Here is a 15822-nt window from a genome sequence, read left to right on the forward strand (position 1 = left end):
CTGCTTACATTGTTCACTTGGCTTGGAGCTTTAGGGCTCTGCACTCTCCCTGTGTCCACGTGGCCTGTGTTCATTCTGCTCTGCAGGATGCACTGTGTTCCTCGCCGCCCTGCCCTGCCCTGCCCTTCCTTCCTGGGGTGTGGACTCTGCTGAGTGTCGCACACTCAGCTTGTCCCAGCTGCACCTGGGCAAGTGACTTGGTCCAAGTCTTGATGTGAGGCTGGCTTGAGCAGGGTGGCTGCTCTGAGAGCTTGTGTCGCGCAGACCGCGCTGGCTGTTAGTGGCACAGGGGTGCTGCCATGCTCCCTTTGATGGCTAGAGCCAGGATCTGTCACGTGGAACAGCAGGGACCAGCCTTCCCACCTCCGGGCCACTCCCGAGCTCCCTGGGGTCTGAGCTCTTCCCTGCGGGGAGCCCTGGCACAGGGCTGGGTTCGCTGTCCTGGTGATCAGGGGGTGCCTGGGCGGGGAGAGGGGAGGGCAGCAGGGTGAGAGGCGGTGCTGGAGTCTCTGATGGCCTACGCTGGTCCAGTCCCCCCAGCCTGAGCCGTGACCTCTTCCCCTTTCTCCTCGCTCTGGCAGGCGAAGACGGAGGAGCAGATCGCTGCCGAGGAGGCCTGGTATGAGACGGACAAGGTGTGGCTGGTCCACAAGGATGGCTTCTCCTTGGGTGAGTGTCCTTCACCTTCCATGGGGGGCCCTGGCGTCCTTGGGGCAGTGCCGTGCAGTGGGGCTAGACCACGGCTCTGCTCTCAGCCCCCCTTTGCTGCTCTCCAGAGCATTGCTCGCCCGCTAACGGTGCGGGGCGGAGCTATAGCCTGGCTCTGACCTGCCAGGTGTCAGGCAGAAGAGCAGAGGCTCCAGAAGGCATCACTAGTGCGCCCTTGCGGCGTGAGAGCAGGGTGCCTTCTCCTGAGCCTCCACGCCCGTGCCACGGCTCAGGGAGGCAAGTGGTAACCAGGTCCCTGGCCACCTACCTGTCATGTGCCGCCCAGCCGGGTTCCAGCCGGCGTGGGGAGACGCGGCCAGGGGCGTGCCCCGTCCTGCTTGTCTGGCCTGGTGTGCAGGAGCAGTCTAGCCTCAGTGCCAGAGCTCCACCACTAGGTGTCAGCGTGTCCCCGGGCACGGAAGAGATGGAGGGGGGACACGAGGGGCCGTGGTGCCTGCCCATGCCGTGGCGTGTTCCCTTCGCAGCGAGCCAGCTGCGAGCAGATGAAACGAGCCTCCTGCCCGAGGGGAAGGTGAAGGTGAAACTGGACCACGATGGGGCCGTGCTGGAAGTGGACGAGGATGACGTGGAGAAGGTGGGAGCCCTGGGCCCTGACTCCGGCTGGGGGGGCAGGAGCAGGGGCCGCGGGGTGGGCGAGAAGTGGATCTGGGCCTGCGGTGGCAGGGGCTGTGTGGGGTAGGGGCTGGGATTCCCTGCCTGATGCTGCCTGTCTCCTCTGTGTCCCCAGGCGAACCCGCCGTCCTGTGACCGGGTGGAGGACCTGGCCAACCTCGTCTATCTCAATGAATCCAGCGTGCTGCACACGGTGCGCCAGCGCTACGGCGGGAACCTGATCCACACCTACGCAGGGCCCACCGTGCTGGTCGTCAACCCGCTCAGCTCCCCCTCCATGTACTCTGAGAAGGTAATGCTGTAGCTCGGGGCCTGGCTGCATGAACCCTTGTCGCAGCTTCTGCGCTCCATCCACGGGGTCCCACTCCACCGGCAGCAGGCTAGGAGCGTGGCCGGGGCACAGAGCCCAGGGCTGGGAGCCAGGATGCGCTGTGTTCCCAGCTCTACGACAGTGCCCTGGGCACCGCCAGCCTCCCCCGCTTGCCGGTCTGTACCGGCGATGGCAGTGCTGCCCTGCCTCGCGGCACAGCGGGCAGCCCCTGGCTCTCACGGGGGGTCTGTGCTCCTGGTCCGGGGACGAGGGCAGACTCTCCTGCGGGTGTGGGGGCAGGTGCAGTTCTTGGCTGTGTTCTCTCCTGGCTGCATTGCCCGTGTTGAGGAGAGGTCCTGCTGGACGGTGCCAGCAGGTGGGCACGCTGTCCTATCCGTCTCCCGCCCGCTGCTCCTGCCCGCGGGAGCCCTGGAGCGGGGGAAGGAGTGATTTGTGTGCCTCAGGCCGGCACGTGGGCTGGAGGGGGAGTGACCTGGCCCACCCAGCACCGCGCTAGGTCCCCCAGCCTCCTGCGCTTTCCCCAGGTGATGCACATGTTCAAAGGGTGCCGCAGGGAAGACATGTCTCCACACATCTACGCCGTGGCCCAGGCCGCCTACCGCAACATGCTGATGAGCCGCCAGGATCAGTCAATCGTCCTGCTGGGGAGCAGCGGCAGTGGCAAGACTGCCTGCTGCCAGCACCTGATCCAGTACCTGGCCACCATAGCTGGCAGCACGGGGAAGGTCTTCTCTGGTGAGTGCCCAGCAGTGCTGGCCGGGCCGTGGTGACAGGAGAGCGCTGACCTGCCGACCTCTGCAGCCTGGATGGGCCCTTCATTGCTCTCGCCAAGGCCTGGCCCGGGCGGGTTATTAGCAGCTCTCTGGGGCAGCTAGAGGGCTCCCTTGCAGCACTGCTGGCTCCTGCCAGCCCCACGTTGCTTGGGGGGCTTGCTTTCTGGGTCCCTGGCCACGGGCGTGAGCTGGGGAGCACAGCTCAGACCAAGGGCACTGCTCCCCCTAGTGCGGCGCAGGGGGCCCCGGGTGGCGAGGTTGCCCTGCTGCCGCCCATTCTGTCCCTGCGCCGCGGGCACAGAGGCACTTGCTCTGTAACTCACACAGCCCTCTGGGCCATGGGGCTGGCCGTGCACACGCCCTCTTGCTCGTGTCCCCACAGTGGAGAAGTGGCAGGCGCTCTACACCATCCTGGAGGCTTTTGGCAACAGCAGCACCAGCATGAACGGCAATGCCACTCGCTTCTCCCAGATCGTCTCGCTGGACTTCGATCAGGCTGGCCAGGTGGCCTCAGCCTCCATACAGGTGCGAAGGGGCTGAGGGGAAGAACACGCACGGGGTGTGCTGAGTGTACGGCTCGGGGGGCCTGAATGGCGCTGGGCAGTGAGCACAGAACAGGGACCTGGTACCTAGCTCAGAGCTTGGGGCTGTCCCTGGCACGTGACTCCTAACAGGACCAGTGGCCTGTCCCGCTGGCCCAAATGGGGAGCTGCCTTTGGCAGGCTCAGCAGGAAGCCAGGGGCCCGGTGGGGCCGGAGATTGCACTCCCCTCCTTGCAGATCAGAGCTGAAGCTGCCGCTGCTGGTCTCAGCGTGGGGCGAGCCTGGCGCTGGCAGGTGCCTGCCTGGGCTCTCTCTGGAAAGGGAGCTGTGTGCTCACCCCCACACTCAGCAGCTGCACTGCCGGGATGACTGGCCCCGTTCCCTGGTGCTCCTCTTCCTTCACATCTGGAGCACTGCACAGCTAGTGGCAAGGCCCCTCGCAGGTGGCCTTGAGTTCCTTTCATTAGTCTCCAGTAACAAGGCGTCTCTCTCCCTTCCACCACCCATAAAAGCTGGCACCAGTGTGGTAAGGAGAGCGCAGCCTCTGTACGCCCGTGTAACACGAGCTGCTGATCAGCTGAGGGCAGATAGGTTCAGGGAGGCTGAGGAGGCTTCAGAGAGTCTGTCGCTTTCCCAGTGTTTGTATTGACCTCATCCGCTGCCGCCCATGGAGAGCGACCCTGGCCTGGGCGGGGCGTTCAGCGTCACCCTGGGCATGGGGCAGAGGCAGCCGCTGGCGGGCAGGCGGGACTAGCTCAGCCCCCAGGGAAGGCTTGGCACCCAGCGTGTGACTGGGATTTCACCTCTCACTGAGGCAGCTGGAGGGCCCCTGCTAGAGACAGGCTGGGTGTAATTGATTGTGTCTGTTGGGATAACACTGAAGGGCCCATGGTGCTGGGCACAGGCAGCCCAGAGATGGTCCCTGCCTGCCCGTGAGTCAGAAAGCGCAAGGCTGGGGGGTAAGGAGCCAGCAGAGCCCGGTGCATTGGGCTGCCGTTGCAGCAGGCCCAGCCCTGGTGAGCAGAGCTCGGCCTGCACTGGTGCTGCCTGGCCGGTGGGCAGCTGGCAGTGTGCCACAGCCCTGCCCCAAATGTCTCCGTTCTGGTCCCCAGACGATGCTGCTGGAGAAGCTGAGGGTCACCAAGCGGCCGGCCAACGAGGCCACCTTCAATGTCTTCTACTACCTGCTGGCTGGCACGGACAATGCCCTCAGGTGAGCCCTGCGCCACCTGCCCCCATCACTGCCTCTTGCCCTCCCCTGGCAACGGCGTCCATTGCACCCAGCTGTGGTGACGGTCTGAACGCTGGCGGGTCTCTAAGCTCTGCTCCAGCCATTCCTCTGCCAAGAATTGCTTCGCCCACGGCTGAGAGCCAGCCTCAGCCCTCTGGGTACGGGGCTGCAAGCCCATGGGTGTCTCTGTGAGGTCATGGAGATGGCAGGGGCCAGAGCGGGGCCTGCAGTGCAGCTGGCATGGTGTGGGCTGGCTGCCCCATCAGGCATGTAGCCTGCAGGGGTCAGAGAGAGAGACCAGGGTCCCGGAAGCTGCCTCAGTGCCCTGTGGCAGGGCTTGGTGTGTAGAGATCAGCCTGCATGTCCGAGCTGAATCAGGCCTCGGGGGAACCTGGCCCTGGCGTGGGGCCTGTCAGCGTAGGCCGGCCCTGTAACGCTGTGTTTTATCCCCACAGAACCGAGCTTCACTTCAGCCACTTAGCAGAGACCAGCGTGTTTGGGATTGTGCCACTGTCCAAGGTGACTCAGGGCAGAGCCGGGCGGGGCTGGTGTTACAAGGGCGCAGTCCTGCATGGGCAGGTCTCACCTCCCTAGGCCTGACCCAGCATGGGCTGGGCCCTGGGGGCCTGGCTGAGCAGGGGGGTCCTCGGATGACAGTCCAAGGCCGACAGTCACCGCGGGGCTGCTAGAACAGCTGCAGAGACCTGGGGGCCTGGGCGGTCCACTGGGGGCTGCTGCTGCCTGCCAGCTCCCAGGGAGCGACGCAGCACGGTGACGGCGAAGCCTCCGCCTTTCCCAGAGAGATGGACTCTGCGTCGCCTGGGCTCCATCTGTTTACTCTTCTGCTCTCTACCTGAGCCCAGGATTAGCCTTTGATGTAGATTTTTAATTAAAAGCTTAACTAAAGCCTTCCCTGCATGTGCCCGATGCCCCGCTCGGTCCTTCACGGGGGCAGCGTGACCTCTGCGGGGACGCCTGCTTTGCCCTGGCCCAGGTACTCTCCAGGGCACCCCGGGCGGCAGAGATCCATGCAGACCTGCCCTTGGGGTGAGGGGAGCAGGGCGGGGCCTGGAGCTCTGGCCCAGAGCAGGTGGCTGTTAGCCAGCAGTGAGAAAAGCCACCCCTTTGACTGAGGCAGTGGCACGTGTTCCCTTGTTCTCCAGCCGGAAGAAAAGCAGAAGGCAGCCCAGCAATTCAGCAAGCTCCAGGCTGCCATGAAGGTGCTGGGCATCTCCAGCGATGAGCAGAAGGCGTTCTGGCTTGTCCTGGGGGCCATCTATCATCTGGGGGCCGCAGGAGCCACCAAAGGTAACGAACTGTTCAGAGCTTCCCTGGGCGCTTCCATAAGCCGAGGTTTGCCGGTCTGAACTGCACGGCTGTTTCCCGAGAGGTCACTGAAAGGCCTATCCCCACAGGGCGGGTCAGTGCCCAGGGGCGGCTCTCTCAGAACTACTCCTGGGGGTTAGTGAGCCCTGAGTAGAACTTCCTTATTTCCCCCTCGGCAGCCCTGTGTGCTCTGAGACCTGGCGCTGCCTGGCTGCACCCACTGGGTCAGGGGCCCGTTGGGCATGTTCTGAGGCCAGGATCATCCCCAGTGCTTGATCCACCCAGCTTTCACCCCGTCATTCACAAGGGAAATCACCAGCTCACCATTGACCTCAGGGCCTTGTGCAAGGCTGTCCACACACTGGGGGCGGGAGGGAGGGGACGCTGCACGGCCCTGGCTCCAGCCCTAGTGTTCCCCAGCTTCCTCCCTCCCCCACAAAATGGGAGGGAGCAGGGAAGCCCCAGCACGGGTGTGCTGCTGCTGGCGCTGGGTTGCTGCAGGAGAGACACGTGGGGTGGGGCTGAGGCTAAGCAGAGCAGATCTGAGGCCTGTCCTGAGTTGAGGCAGCAGTGCTGGGAAGATCTTTGGGTTTCCAGCCCTTGGCTCGGGGAAAGCCTCGTGGCCACAGGGGTGATTGCTACTGTCCTGCACAGACCTTAGTTCTGAGGAGCCCCTCCAGGCTGCTGTGGTCATAGGCCCGGTGTATTGTGGCTGTCCTGGCAGGGCATGCGGCAGGTTCTCTGGCCAGGTCTGTGTCTCGGCACTGGCTGGAAGGCCCAGTTCTCGAGCTGGGAGAGTGCCTAGAGAGGCAGAGCCCCAGGTGGACTTGGTGCAAGTGCAGGGCCACGGGCTCCGTGTGAAGAGACACAGAGCTGCTGGGTTTGCCTGGGTCGTGATCTGGGAGGTCACACCGCTCTCCCTGAGCTGGGGTTCTCCCGGGCCTTGGGCCATGTCAGATACCAGGAGGGGTAGGGGCCAGAATAGCTTCCAGGGCTTGGGTCGCATCTGCGGCAGCTCCTCTCTGCGAGGTGGAGTTCTGGGGAAGTCTGTCTGCCCGCGCTCTCGCCCCGTCCCCCCGGCAGTGTCAGAGGGCGGTGGGTCACGCTGGCGTCTGCTCCCCGCTGGTGCCCTGGGATTTCCCTTTTGAGACGGGTGTCCCAGAGGTTCCTGCTGTGACTAGAAGGGCTTGGATTTTACAGCCCAGAGAGCACCGCCGGGCAAGGCCCCTCAGACATTGCACCACAGGGGCTGTTTTGCAGTGGGGGCAGGGGAAGGTGATGTCATAACATCCCACAGCTGGAGGGGACCTGGGGCGAGACCAGACCCCCGGCATTGGTGTTAATTAATAGCTAGGGGGCAGCGTGGCACTGGTGGCGAGGGTGGGAGTGGAGTGGAGTCAGGGTCTGCGTGGGAGCAGCCTCAATCACTGTGTGCTGCAGATCCTGCTCTGCCAGGTACCATGCTCAGGGGACGTGAAGGTGATCTTTATCCGTGCGGTGTGTCACTAAGCAGACAGAGGCCCTGCTGGAGAGGGGGAGAAGGGCCCACGTTACGGTGTCCCCACCATCCCCCGTGGCGTGACTGCCACTGCCCCACTGGCAGCCAGGGCAGCCCATGAGGTTGGTTCACAGCCCCTCGGTACACGGGCCGGCCCTCAATCCAGGCCCAACCTTGCCCCCGCTGTGCCCTGGAGCTGGGGTTAGATATGCTGCCCTCCGCGTTCCAGCAGCTCCATGGGCAGTTGCTTGCGGGAGGGTCTGTCTTTGAGCCACGCAGAGCGGGGCCAGGTGGAAAGGTTCCAGGATGGCCCTAGAGAAGCTCAGGGCTTCCCGAGCCGTGGGGCCCAGAGAGCACGTCTGTCTGCGAGCATGGCCCACTGGCTGCCCTGTCGATGGGAGGCTCCCAGGGCGGCGGTCTTCGCTGGCTCCGGCCTGACGACTCTGCATGGGGCCCCAGTGCCACCTCGCATGGGGCTGTGCGGGCCCAGACCTGCCCCAGGTCGGGGCTGGTGAGAGCAGGCAGAGGATTGGCATGGGGGGCAGGGAGGCGAGTGGAAAGATGGGGGCCGGGCCTTGGGTTGGGGGCTGGCGTGTGCCTTCTGTGGCTGCCTGGCTCCGAGGAGGGGTCCCGGCGGGAGGTGGCATCTCCGTGTCTCTGTGTGTGTGTGCCAGTGTGCGTTGGCTTGCCACGCTTGCCCCCCAGGGGTGGCCCCTCCACCCAGTGCAGGTGTTCGCTGGCAGCAGCTGTCACCGCTGCATTCTAACCCCTGTTTTTGTTTGCATGGTGCATGCCGTCCCTTGGCAATGCAGACACCGACGAAGGTAAAGCCTCCTTTCTCTCTGCTTCCGCACCGCTGTGTTCCACGTGTTACCCATTAACTCGCTCTCCCTGTGTGTCCCCGGCTCCTTCCCTGGTGCCAGGTGTCCCCGCGTTTCCCCTCCCCCAGGGCAGCCGGGGGCGTTCGGGTTCAGGTGTCCCTGCGTTTCCCCTCCCCCAGGGCAGCCGGGGGCGTTCGGGTTCAGGTGTCCCCGCGTTTCCCCTCCCCCAGGGCAGCCGGGGGCGTTCGGGTTCAGGTGTCCCCGCGTTGCCCCTCCCCCAGGACAGCCGGGGGCGTTCGGGTTCAGGTGTCCCCGCGTTGCCCCTCCCCCAGGACAGCCGGGGGCGTTCGGGTTCAGGTGTCCCCGCGTTGCCCCTCCCCCAGGGCAGCCGGGGGCGTTCGGGTTCAGGTGTCCCCGCGTTGCCCCTCCCCCAGGGCAGCCGGGGGCGTTCGGGTTCAGGTGTCCCCGCGTTGCCCCTCCCCCAGGGCAGCTGGGGGCGTTCGGGTTCAGGTGTCCCCACGTTTCCCGTCCCCCAGGGCAGCCGGGGGCGTTCGGGTTCAGTGTCCCTGCGTTTCCCATCCCCCAGGGCAGCCGGGGCGTCTGTTGGAGGAAGAGCTGCAGCGAGAGCTCTGCCCAGCGCCTTGCTGGGAGTTCGGCTCCTCCCGCTTTTCCAAGAGGCGCCCTAAGACACAGCCCAGCCAGGATCCAGGGCAGCTCCCTGACACGGGGGGGAGGGACGTGCACTGCGTCGCCCTGCACTGAAGCGGGCTCATCCCCCACCGCAGAGGTGGCTCCTCCGTCCCAGGCGGGCACTGTGTGGAGCCCTGGCTTCGGGGCACTGCCGGGTGGCCGCTCTGTGGCTGGGCTGGGAACACGAGAGCACCTTTCTGCTATCCCAGCATGGCGGCATGTCTCCGCCATCGGCCTCCGCCATTGAGCGCCAGTGTCCTCTCCTCAAACTCCTGATTCCGTGTTCCTTACGGCCCAGTCTGCCCTGCTCTGCACCGAGCTCTTCGAGCTGCGGGAGTGAATAGTGGCCAGGCTGCACAGCGGGATTGGCTGCGCCGAGCCCTGACACTAACGCGTCCCCTCCTGCGCTCCCTAGCTCCTCCTAGCTGCTGCTTTGTCTTGCACTGAATCTCTTCCCCGGCATTGCTGTTCTCTGAGGACACCTGCCGCCGGCCCCATGCCTGGGTCGGGATGCCCCTGACACTAGACAGCCCCTGGTCCCTCGAAGACCCACAGCCCCTCGGGGAACCGGCTGCATTCCCAGCACTAAGACTCTCTCCCTCCCCGCTAGCTGGGAGGAAGCAGTTTGCTCGGCACGAGTGGGCCCAGAAGGCTGCTTACCTGCTGGGCTGCAGCCTGGAGGAGCTGTCTTCATCTGTCTTCAAGCACCAGCCCAAAGGGAGCCTGCAACGATCCACGTCCTTCCGCCAGGGGCCCGAGGAAGCCGGCTTGGGAGATGGCTCAGGTACTGGGTTGCTGCCGCACATGGAGCGTGGGTGGTGTCAGCCGATAGCATCGAGCAAGGTGATGCCACTTCCTACAGGTGCACGGAGCCTGTCTGCCTTCCTTTGCAGCTGACGCCCTCCTGGGTCTGTAGCTAGCCAAGTGGGAGAGGAGCATGGGCCCGTGGTTAGGACACTGCCCCGGAGTTTGAGAGACCTGGATTCATTCAACTCCCTGCTCCACCACAGACTGCCTGTGCGACCTTGGGCATGTCACTTTGCCTCCCTGGATTCTGTTCCCATGGGGGGTAATAGCACTGCCCTATCAACACATAGGATTGTGAGGCACCTCAGACAGGGTGATTCCCCTGGACCCCATCATCTCCTTGTCATGAATCTCTGAATGGTATTGAGCTGGGCCCCATCGTCTGAGCACGTCACAGTCCTCAGTGCCTGTAGCCGCCCAGCCCCGGGAGACACAGGGCAGGGCTGTTGCCCTGGTACCGAGGGAAGCCGAGGCTCAGGGAGGCTGTGACTGCCCCAGGCCATGCAGCCAGTCTCTGGCAGAGCGGGGATCGGGCCCCGTCCCCGAGTTCCAGGCTAGCACCCAAAGCATTGAGCTGCCCTTCCTCTCCGTGCCCAGGCATTCTGGGGCTGCCGGCTGTTACCAGGGGTCACTTTGGAAGCACGTTGCTTTCGGGTTGCAAGGAGGGTGATGATGTGGGAGCTGCGGCCCAGGCTACCTGGCTCTGCTCACTGGAGATGCTGAACCCTGGGTTTCCCCTTCTCCCCCTGCCCAGCACGGAGCCGCCCGAGCTGTGGACAAGAACACAGGACGGTCTGAGCCCAGAAAACAGCGGAGGGCCCCGAATCCCACCCCCTTTTCTGACGGGCCCCAGTCCTACCCCAGGTTCCTCCTCCAAACCAGCCACTGCTTGCTGCCCGCTTCCAGCAGCTCCCGCTGAGGTCATCAAGGGATCCAGGCCCTTGCGAGTCGCTACCCTCTTCCGACAGGCAAGGACAGAGGCCCAGAGAGGGCGTCAGCCGGGGAGCCGGTGTAGCACTGATGTCCCCCCCGCGCTCTAGACGTTGCCCCAGCTCCCCAAGCCGGTCCTGCCCTGGCCCTGAGCCGCACAGCGTATGGGGGGGGGGTTGCAGGGGAGGGTGCAGTCGCCTTCACTCTGGAACCATTTCTCCCCCCAGGCTCCAGGCTGACGGCTCTGGAGTGCTTGGAAGGCCTGGCCTCGGGCTTGTATTCAGAGCTCTTCACGCTGCTCATCTCGCTGCTGAACCGGTACGCACCTGCGCCGAGGCCAAGCCGAGCACCCAGTGCGGGGGGGTGGGGCAGGAGCCTCGCTCCCCCTGCTGGGAGGAGCCGCCCTGGCCCCCTGTGCGTTGGCCAAGCCCGGAGCACCAAGCTGTCCTGCTGCTGGAGCTCAGCATCCCGCCCTGGCTGTCCGTGCTCCATCCCGTGTAGGCTCCCCTTCGGGGACGGGACCTCACCTGGCATGCTCTCCTTCCCGGCCCTGCAGCCGTCCCGCTGTGTGCTCCGGGGCCGGGGGCGAGGCCCAGGCTCCCAGCGGACAGCGCTACCCTAGGGCAGCCGGGTGCCAGGAAAGGGGCCCGCTGGGGGAAGTGCTTCACCTCACACGTGTAGCCAGGGCATTCCGGGGCCTTTGTCTTCCTCTGGAGCTGCAGCCGTTGCTCCTGACGAGGCCCTGCATGGAGCCTGCGTGCCCTAGCCCCTCTCTCCCCCATGTACAGGGCTCTCAAATCCAGCCAGCACTCCCTGTGCTCCATGATGCTTGTGGACACCCCAGGCTTCCAGAACCCCGAGCTGGCAAACCAGAGCCGCGGGGCCAGCTTTGAGGAGCTGTGCCACAACTACGCCCAGGAGCGGCTGCAGACGCTGTTCCACGAGCGCACCTTCACTCAAGAGCTGGAGAGATACAAGGAGGTATTGCCTGAGGATCCCCTGTCTCGGCCCGTGGCAGAGACCTGCTCCCCAGCTGGAGCAGACACGGCAGGAGCCCAGCGAGGGACTGGAGAGCCCCCCCGCTGCGGAGAAGCCTGCGGGCGCTGACCTTGCCCAGGGCACGTGGAAGGGGCAGCGGAGGCTGTTTCCTTAGCTAGTTGTGTTGCTGTCTCCTCTCTGCTCTAGCACCTACTAGACTCCAGCTGATTTCTAACCCTGTAGGTGACGCGGGCAGTCACGCCTAGACAGGACTCAGCTAATCAGTAGCTCTGAATCTGGTGCTGCTTGAAGCAGGGGTTTCCCCGGGAACAGGCCGTTTGCCATTGGCCCTGTCCTGGGCACTGGTGGCTTTGCTAGCAGCCCTGTGCATTGCAGTCACCCCTGGCAGCGATGGAGGGGTGGCTCCTGGCAAACTCCCCAGGGTGGGAGGGGAGCCGTGTGCACCAGTCAGGTCGGGCTAATTGGGCCCAGCCCCCTTTGCTCCCGGCTGGGCGGGTTCTCAGTGCCCCCATAGGAAGGGTGCGCCCATTCTGCTGCGCTGCCTGTGTGCACGGCCCAGCTACCCCTGAACTCCCAGGCTGGGGAGGGCTCTCTGGGGCGAGGGCCTGGTGAGAAGCCAGCCCAGGATGGTCATTGCTCCTGCCCCTGGCTCTGGGTCTCAGCCCAGCTCCTTGGGGTGCTGGTGTCTGTGACCCAGGCACCACCCTTTGGTGATGACTCCAGGACTGGCTAGACCCTGGAGGCTCAGTTCCCCCGTCTGTTTGAGATGGCTCCCCCCATCCTCACTTCACTGGGGACCATGGGCTCTCTCCCAGCCCCTTCCAAACACCCCGGCGGCAGCTGCTCTGCCATCGCCCTGGAGGAGTGACCCAGCCTTGGGAGCTCTCGCTCTGCCTCCTGCGCTGCCCAGGGGGCCGACTCCTTTCACACCTGGCACGCTGCCTGGTTACTGCTCTGCCTTCCCTGTTGGGGGACACGGCAGTGCCCCCCGGGTGTGATTACAGCCCAGCCCGGTCCCCCCCGTGCACACTGGCCAGGGCCGTGACCCCGCTCCCCTGCCCCAGGGACTCCCCTTCCGGAGCTGAGCAGCCCGGGGCGGTGGGCTGACCGAACCCGTCCCCTGTGCACCGGGAGGGAGACTGGGGGTCTCCAGGGAAACCCCTGTGGTCTAATGGCCTGTAGATTCTATTCAGACTAATGTACTGACTGGCCCGCTCTGGGTCCCGTAACGGTGATCTTTAGTCACACAGGCACTAACCCTTCGTCTGTCCGTCCTCTCTAGGAAAGCATAGAGCTTGCATTAGATGACATAGAGCCCAGTACCTCTGGCTCTGTAGCCACTGTAGACCAAGCCTCACACCAAGCACTGGTAAGCACACACCCGCTTTCATGGCAAGAATTTCTCTCCTCTCCCCTGCGTCGAAAGCTCCTTTCCAGGCCCAGGGCACCACCTGCTCCCTGAGCCAGCAGCTCTGCAGGGCCCCCTGGCTAAGCAGTGACCAGGGAGTTGCACTTTGCTCTGGGCCGGATCTTGGCAGGGCTGGGCAGGGGAACCTGGGAGGTTTCTTGTGCGCAGACAGGGTGAGGGGAGGCTCCGTGGCTCCAAGCTCCCCTCCAAAGCAGGGTGTTTCCCTGTTCCTGCTACACCCAGTAGAAACCCAGCCAGAGGATCCCAGCCAGTCACCAGCACCCAGAAGCCTGCAGGAGGTTCTGCTGCCTTTGCTTGCATGCAGAGGAGACCCCTCAGTCCCCTGGCAGATGCACTCCTGGGGTTCCATTGGTGGGGAGATGCCAAGTTAACTCCAGTGTCACACGCTGGGATTGCAGCTGTGCTGGGAGCTGCCCGGTAGCAGCCGCGCTCATCTAGCTGGTTACCTGGCGCTAACAGCGAGCCGCTTCTGGCTCTGGGTGGGGAGGCTGCTGTTAGCAGGGGCTTGCTCTGATCTGCTCCGGGTGGCGTTGATCTGCCCACGTGCTGGCAGAGCCAGGTCAGGGGAATGCAGTTAGTCCTGATGTCTGCAGAGCTGTCGGGGAGGTGGCCCTCCCCATGCTGGGGCAGGAGGGCTCAGCGGGGAGGCAGAGTCTGTCTCGTCCCTTCCCAGTCTGACCTCTTCTCTGGGGTGGGCCATGGCCTCTGCGTCAGCTCGTGGGGCCGGCATTCCCCTCACTTGTCCCCAGACCGCCCAGCTCTCGGGTGGGAGAACTGTTTCCATTGCCCCTTTTGGTTCCCTGCATCCTGCTGGCGGCTCTGCGGGGTGGGCGGCTGAGGGTCACCCTGAGGGAAGCTCTCTGCTGGGAGTGTCTGGGGGGGAAGAGAGGTGATCTCAGCCCCCCTTGCTTTGCTCTCTGCTGCGCTTCCATATGCCAGACCCAGACCTCTCTCAGCCCCGTCCCCAGCGCTCTGTGCCCAAGCTTGGGAATGGCCCCGCTTCCCTTGGAGCCTGGCCACGTTGCTGCCGAGCTGGGGCTTGCCGTGGGGCGGCTTTGCTCGGCGTGCTGGGCAGGGCGATGGTGCCGGGCAGACGGCTCAAGGCAAGCGGGGGGAGATTGGGGCGGTGGGGCCGTGTCACCAGTAATTACCTCTCCTGTTAATGCCTCGGCCAGTGAAGAAGCAGGAGAACAGCAGGCTTGAGAGCTGCTGCTGCCACTTCCCCTGGCGACGGAGGGGCTGAGTTCAGCACCGATCCATTGCTGTCGTTCATGGAGCTTTCGGAATCAGACCAACGCTGCCAGGGCCCTTCTCCTCCCCGCTAGCGGTGACTACGGCAGGGGAAGGCCCTGCCCTGATCACCAGGCAGTGCTGGAGAGTGCGGCTGGGTTACCTGGAAGCTCCCTGGGAAACGGGCGCCATTGCCAGGAGCTGGTGGGCTGAGTGCGGGAGACACATGGGGGCCTGCCCTCCTGACTGCGTAGGGTCACTTCCCCCGGCACTGAAAGGCAGCTGTCTCTGGGGCAGGACTGAGCAGCACTTGAACAGCGCAGCGCGACAGCACAGGCTGGAAAGCAAAGGGTCCTGTGGCCCATTGGCGTGTCAGGGAGCTTAGGGAGACCCAGTGGCGTTTCCGGCTCTAAGAGCTTCCCCAGCAGGGCTTCGACGGGCAGGGCCAGGGCTTGGCGTCAGCGGGAAGAAGCAGTTTGCCTGGGGCGCGCTGGCTCCATGGGGCCGGGATGGGAGGGACGAAGGCAGCCAGGCTGATCCGCAGGGTGGCAGTGGCAGGGGGACCTTACCGTGTAGCCTGGCTTGCGGTGCAGGGAGCGCCAGGAGGCAGAGTGCTCAGCTGCGTTAGCAGCCCTGCCCGCCGGCCCAGCAGACACTCGGGGAAGCGACTCTCCCTGCACGGAGATCTTGCCACAGGCTCGATAGTAAATGCCACAACGTGGTAAAGGAGTGAAAGGAGTGCAGGCCCAGGGCAGTGAGCCAGCCAGGGGCGCATGCCATCGAGTAACCCTGAGCCCACGGGAGCCGAGCGCCCCCTGCCTGCAGGGCAGGAATTGCCTTCCTGGAGTAACCTGAGTGGCTTCACTCTGCGCCCAGGCCCGTGCGTGCAGAGACTGGCAGCTCAGATTGATGGAGCAGGGAGGCCCCCGGTGAGAAGCCAGGGGAGCAGCCAGCGGCAGAGTGGGAGAGCGTGGGTCTGAGATGTGGTGGGTGCATCTCTCGGAGCTCTGCACGGTGGTTTTGCCTGTCTCTGGATGTGGAGCACGTCGGTGGCTGAGTGCGAACGCTCCGGGCTGACGTGTGTTTTACTGGCTCGGGTATTAAGTATTGATTCTTTCTCTGCAAAGAATCTATTAAGTGTTACTCAGCGCGGGGCTCTGACTGGTCCTGGGGAGCGTGTCCCAGACTCCCGAGGGCTGGGGCATAGCCACCCTCGGCACCTCTCTCCCTCTCCGGGGGCTCTCGGCGCAGGGCAGCCAGGGCGCGTGCTGCCAGCCCCGGGTGCCCAGCGGGGGCGGCAGACACGCTTCGGGTGATGCGTGCGGTTGGGACCGTCTCTGCAGGTGCGCTCCTTGGCCCGCACGGATGAGGCCCGTGGGCTCCTGTGGCTGCTGGAGGAGGAGGCTTTGCAGCCTGCGGGGAACGAGGACACGCTGCTGGAACGGCTCTTCGCCTACTACGGGCCCCAGGAGGGAGATAAGGAAGGTAAGGGGGGAGCCAGCCCTCCGCAGGCCTAGCCAGGCCCTCTGCGCCCTTCCCCTCCCCGCTCCGGGCTCGCGCCGAAGTGAGGCTCAGTCCAGTTGTGTCCTTCGTACAGGAACCGTACAGCGCGGGTGGCCCGTGCGTGCCAGGAGCCATGGCCCAGGGGCTCCAGGGGAGGGTGGGGCACCTGGGCAGGAGATGGGGCAGGGGAGGCTCCTGTCCTGTGCCTAGGGCTGCTCTCCAGCTCTGGCAGCTCTGCCTGCTGGGGCGGTCGGTGCTGTTCACCCCAGGCTCGTGCTGCAGGGCTAGCAATAGCCAACGGGTGCACGGGCTCGGGCTGGAGACCCGGGGAGGGGCCCAGAGCCCGAGCGGACACTTCTGCGCCCCCCAGC

At 64.8% G+C, this 15822-nt stretch overlaps 1 protein-coding gene across 20 annotated transcripts in view; it reads left to right on the forward strand.

The window, feature by feature from the left end:
* The window catches only part of MYO18A (myosin XVIIIA), a 134946-nt gene that overhangs the window by 75080 nt on the left and 44044 nt on the right, over window positions 1-15822 (forward strand). For 19 of the 20 annotated variants that reach the window (XM_044993900.1, XM_044993902.1, XM_044993901.1 and 16 more), the window contains 14 exons: window positions 582-669; window positions 1194-1303; window positions 1457-1633; window positions 2197-2407; window positions 2828-2970; window positions 4100-4200; window positions 4674-4737; window positions 5382-5526; window positions 7855-7866; window positions 9164-9337; window positions 10518-10608; window positions 11079-11271; window positions 12572-12658; window positions 15292-15433. In XM_044993900.1, coding sequence (XP_044849835.1) covers window positions 582-669; window positions 1194-1303; window positions 1457-1633; window positions 2197-2407; window positions 2828-2970; window positions 4100-4200; window positions 4674-4737; window positions 5382-5526; window positions 7855-7866; window positions 9164-9337; window positions 10518-10608; window positions 11079-11271; window positions 12572-12658; window positions 15292-15433 — 1738 coding nt within the window. The remainder of the gene's footprint in view (window positions 1-581; window positions 670-1193; window positions 1304-1456; window positions 1634-2196; window positions 2408-2827; window positions 2971-4099; window positions 4201-4673; window positions 4738-5381; window positions 5527-7854; window positions 7867-9163; window positions 9338-10517; window positions 10609-11078; window positions 11272-12571; window positions 12659-15291; window positions 15434-15822) is intronic. The other variant, XM_044993895.1, reaches the window with a different exon arrangement.

Source organism: Mauremys mutica, chromosome 19, assembly GCF_020497125.1.
Source record: "Mauremys mutica isolate MM-2020 ecotype Southern chromosome 19, ASM2049712v1, whole genome shotgun sequence".
Classification (NCBI taxonomy): Eukaryota; Metazoa; Chordata; order Testudines; family Geoemydidae; genus Mauremys; species Mauremys mutica.